Below are 5,428 nucleotides of genomic sequence, written 5' to 3'. Positions count from 1 at the left end.
GAGGATATGGTGTTTAAAAAAAACAGCAAAATTTCAAACCAAATCTTTGCTCAAATTATTCAAACTTTGAATACCCAGCCCAGCTGCTGTGGCTTAATGATTGAGCATCAACCCATGAACCAAGAAGTCACCGGTTTGATTCCTGGTCAGGTCACATGCCCAGGCTGCAGGCTTGATCCCCAGTAAGGGGTGTGCAGGAGGCAGCTGATTGATGATTCTATCTCTCTATCCCTCTCCCTTCCTTTTTCTCTAAAATCAATAAAACATAGCTAAAAATATGTATACATATCATCTCATGTCAAAAAGTGAATATTTTATATATATTCCAAAATATATTGTGTGAGAGGCAATTTGTATAGACAGAATATTCATTAGTGTAAACAAGTAGAGTAAGGTTGCCAACTATGTTTAGTTAATTAAACAGTGTGCATGTTCTTTATTCACTTATGTTGTAAAAGTAATATGTTGATAAATATTTAGAGTAACAAGTCAAGATAATTCTAGTGAAACACAGGTAGCGTTAGAAATGGGAAATTGGCTTAATAATGAAGGTGTTACCTACTAGATCTCATCACATTTCCGAATGACAATAAAATCTTTACAAACCATTTCTATTCCTGCCACAGATTGGGTTATGCAAGAATTTCTCATGCTGAACTGAGCGACTCTGAAATTCAGATGGCCAAGTTTAGGATCCCTGATGACCCCATAAATTATAGAGACAACCACAAAGTGGTCACAGACCACAGGGAAGTTCCCAAGAAAATTCATTTCAACCCCAGGTGAGTGAGTCCTTGATGTTGTAGACTACAGATATGAGACACTGCACCCCCTCTAGGGACCTGTTACCTCACAACAAGCTACACATTCTGTTTGGTTCTAGAGGTTCATTCAGGTACGGGAGCTCAAGGTAAAGATGATAAAATCTTGTTGGGGGTTGCAGTTATGGTCCCTGCCTTTTGAGATGGAGAAATGTGTTGTTAGTCCCTCTTCAGGTGAAAAGCTCACATAGGCATCAACGCGACTATGGCCGTCATTAACACCACAGCAATAGCTGACACTGGAGTGTTCTCCAGACCGTGTCCTAAGTGCTTTGCGTTATCTTGATTCATCCCAGTTGGGCTGGTGCTTTTGTTATCCCCACTTGACAGATAAGGGAGCTCAGACTGAGGAACAGGAAGTAACGTCACTGCAGGGCTAGTCAGAGGGAGCTGTGAAGTGCGAAGGAAGCCCCTTAGTGTCATTGGTTGCTGTTGGCTGCATGTTAGACACTCCTGGAGAGCTTGCAAAAACTTCCCAGACCGGCTCATCAGGACTTCCTGGTGGTCGGGGGGTTTGCATTTTAAAATATCTTTCCAGGTTATTCTACTGTGCCGATAGGATGGAGACTATAGAGAGTGTATCATTCATTTCCATCACAGATACTCTGCCATGTGAATTATATTGAGTTTTAAATATATTACCTGAAGTTATCTGACAAATCTCTTTGCAGCAAAAGATGTGATTTGGAATATGTGTTCTTTTCTCCTCCCACGACTGGACAATGAGAAGAAACATCTGCATAAAACCAAACCCAGAACATGTCATGACATTTTAGTACTTAATATTTCTGCTAGTTTTACCAACGAATATCTATAGAAACTTCTCAGACCTCATTTTCTTTGGGGGAAGAAAGAAGACACTTATTCATTTTTTTTCTTCCTTGTCTCTCCTCACAACAAGGAAAAAACTGGACCAGAGTGTAGGCAATGCATGTAAGGAGAGCTATAACCAAGTCTTGATTTGCTTCCATTGCTGTACTTGGTATTTCCCTTTGTAAGTGCAATGTGGTTGTGAGGAGCATGGGCTGGGGTCAAGCTGCCCAGCTCAATTCCTCGTCTTGCCAGTGAACAGTTGCAAAACTGTGGGCAAGCCACCTGGCCTCTCCAAGCCTCATCTCTCTCATCTGCAAAATGGCGGGGGAGGGGGGCGGGGGGCGGATAGCAGTGCCTCCCTCCAACGTTATTTGAGGTTTGAATGAGACATAACCTTTTCAGAATGGTCAGTTCATGGTCAGTGCTCAGTAGCCAGCAGCTGCAATAGCAACAGTAGTATTTGTTGTATTAACAGTTAAGCAAAAGGCATAGAAAGTTTCCTTTTGCTGATTGAGATGACTTCTAAAATGGAAGTTAGAAGATCTGGGAAGTTGAAGTTAAAGATATTCCCATTTCCTTATTCTTCACACCAGGAGTGTGAAGTTCAAATAAAATATTTTTGGCTAAACCGATGTTCGGCTCTCACATCGATGTTTCTTTCTCCCGCTGCCTTCCTCTCTCTCTAAAAATAAAAATATATATATTTTTTAAAAACCACATTTTTGGCTAATCCCAACTGCAGATTGATCCAAAACAACTGTAAAGGGAGCTAGATCCCACTCAGTTTAATTATGAAAATAACAGAAGCATAAGTAAAAGGCCTGCCTTAATTTGAAAATTTATTATCAAATGTACATACCTATGAAGACTTATAAAATAGAAATAGTAAAAGAATACTAACTTCACCAAAAATCCCATTCTTTAATTCAACAAAATATCCATAGAGTCCCATGATGCCAGCACCTGTGAGGCCCTGTGCTAGATGCAGAGGACAGAGTGGGGAGTAAGACCAAGTCTTTGTCCTATAAAGCTTATGTTCTGGTGGGGAGAGAGACAATTCAAGGGTTAACCCTGGTAAAGCTTTTGGATATATTTTTGCTACTTATAATGCATATATATCTATATATTACACAATTACCCCAGCTTGGCAAATGTATGAAACATATATATATGTGTGTATATGTGTATTCATTCTATATATTAAGCTGACTTTTCCATCTAAACAATATATTATGAACTTCCTTCCATAATAAAGTATTCCTCTGAAAATATTTTTAATGATTGCATAATATTCCAGTGCATAGATGGACCAGACGTTAGCTAACCCATATTGTTGTTTTTGCAGATTTTATTTTTTCATTAATATGAAAAATCTCCAAGGGACTTCTTATATTTTTGGGCATAGCATTGGTTACTTACTTAGGACTCAGTTCTAGATGTGGAACAGCAGGGTCAAAGGTTGGACAAAATTTTGATATTTTTTATCATTATTGTTTTGAGATGACAGCGTAAACAGATCTCCCATCTCCTACATTGGGGAGGTTATTTGCTGATGAAGAAAAGGAAGTCAAGGGCTTCATTTTCTCAGGTCTTAGCTTCCTTTGTATTTCATCATACCAGCTAGAGCAGTGGAAACAGAATTTCCGGACGATAGGCCCAGAAATCAGGATTTTAAAAAGATTCCCAGGTGATCCTAATGTGCAGCCAAGGTTGAGAACCACTGAGCTAGAGCCCTATCATTCATTATTTTTCATCAGCAAAGGAAACAGCTGCAGCACGTGAGCATTAGAGGAAGACCTAGAAGTTGCAATTGTACCAGAACAGATTTTATGCATGTGTAATTGTAACATGAACAACATTTCAGATTTCATGATCCCTGTGTTACCAGAGAATTAAACTTCCTTGTCACTCGTGGGAACGAGGCTTTGCAATATCTTTAGAAAATGAATTTTCTAAGATTTTCACAGATGTGGATGAGATGTGGAAGAAGGCTTTATTTGTGTGAAGTTACATTTCTCAAGTTCCAAAGTCCCTGCCCCTTAAGCCAGTCCTGGGAAAGGTGTAGCTGTGGTCCTAGTAGAGTCAAAAGCAAGTGCCCCTTAAGCCAGTCCTGGGAAAGGTGCAGCTGTGGTCCTAGTAGGGTCAAAAGCAAAGTCAGTGTCCAGCGCTTCTGTTCCATGGTGCAGCTGGGTGTAGCTCAGCTCTCAGGCCAGATTAAAGTCCATCAGTCCATTGTGGGTGCCCCACATGGCCATGAGCGTGTGGACACAGGGGAGCACAGCCCTTGCAACGGGAGAGCGCGTTTCTTTGGTAGAAGTTTATATATTGCGGTTTCGCACACTTGCAGTAGCCATGCCTATTCTGCTTGACTCGCTTTCAGGTGTGATTGATGGGCAAGTGCCCTCCCATGTCACTCAGACCTTACTGGGCATGTGCCTACTAGTATTTAAATAACCAGGTTATTTACAATGGCATCACCTTCACCTATAAAATGGACTTTATTAGAGCTGAGGACTAGAGAGAAAAATCTAGATTTATTTTTCAATAAATCGGCCAATAATTCTTAAACAGCTGTGCTTTTGGAGTAATCCATAACCATGGAAAGAGGACTTTGAAGATTAAAGTCCTTCATGCAACTGCCATTCCCAGATGCATGAATCCTTTTTTATTTCTTCATTTGCTGTCTTATAAATTGATCACATCTCTCCAGGTTGTATGATAGATAAGTAAAAACACAGCAGATTATGGTTGAAATTTTATATAAGAGCATACCTTTCTGAATGGTTTTTACATGTCAATTACTTTTTTTTTAGATTTGGATCCTATAAAGAAGGACACAATTATGAGAACAACCATCATTTTCATATGAGTACACCGAAATACTTTTTATGAACTATTTAAAACAAGAATTCACCGACTGAGCAAGTCTAAGGAAAACAAAAATAAATAAATAAAAAGAAAAAAATAGATGAAAGTGGGAAACGACATACATAAAAACCCTCAATTTTGAAAATGTATGGTATCTATACAGTGGGAAATTCTATCAATTTATAAAGTATATTGCTTAATAAAAGTATTTCTCCAAATTGTTTTAGTTATTTTTGATAAAAATAACAATGTGGGGTAATATAAGAAAGTTTTGCTACTAGAGATAAAATCATTATAAGGTCTTACCTTTGTAATGCTTTAAAATAAGAAATTGATTTGTTGACGAGCTGGAAGAACTATTTACAAAAATCAAGCAGTCTTAAATCCCTCTTGGGACTAAGCAGGGAGGAAATGTTTCAATAGTAAGTCTAATTGTTAGAAGAATAGTATGGACAAAAACCTATTGCTGACTCAGCAGTGCCAGCATGCCAATCATCCTCCTCCTCCGACCTGTGGTAGGATCACCTGTCTTTTCTCCCATGCTTATCTCACTCCGTGGCTGTGATGTCTCCAATCAGTCAGGTCACCAGCTCAGGGAGCACACCTCAGCACACAGAGGGGTCCCATGGAGTGATTTCTTCCCTAGAATTAAGCAGGTAGATGATGGGAGAATTCAGCCCCAGAGCATGGTCTCCATAGAAATAGTGATTGGAATGCCCTTCAGGGAGGCACATAACATCATAGACCTGGAATGGGCTCTGAATGTTGTTTTATCTTTGGGGGCAGAGATAAAAATGACAAGAGAGAATTTCCAAAGGGTTTACGTCACAATCCAAGGGCGTTCCTTGGATCTACTTAGTAAACGTGTCATATTGAGCACACAGCCATATGCAAGACATTATGCCCCATGGTGGTTTTGAAAATAT

At 39.4% G+C, this 5,428-nt stretch overlaps 1 protein-coding gene across 1 annotated transcript in view; it reads left to right on the top strand.

The window, feature by feature from the left end:
• The window catches only part of CWH43 (cell wall biogenesis 43 C-terminal homolog), a gene marked incomplete at its 5' end in the record, with an annotated part of 34,672 nt that extends 29,951 nt beyond the window's left edge, over positions 1-4,721 (top strand). The window contains 2 exons of the mRNA XM_006757843.2: positions 627-782; positions 4,448-4,721. Of these exons, the coding sequence (XP_006757906.1) occupies positions 627-782; positions 4,448-4,526 (235 nt within the window). The remainder of the gene's footprint in view (positions 1-626; positions 783-4,447) is intronic.
• Between the last annotated feature and the right edge of the window lie 707 nt (positions 4,722-5,428).

This window comes from Myotis davidii, unplaced genomic scaffold, assembly GCF_000327345.1.
Source record: "Myotis davidii unplaced genomic scaffold, ASM32734v1 scaffold173, whole genome shotgun sequence".
Classification (NCBI taxonomy): domain Eukaryota; kingdom Metazoa; phylum Chordata; class Mammalia; order Chiroptera; family Vespertilionidae; genus Myotis; species Myotis davidii.
Note: the sequence above shows the minus strand (reverse complement) of the source record. Positions and strands in the feature narration are given on the sequence as shown.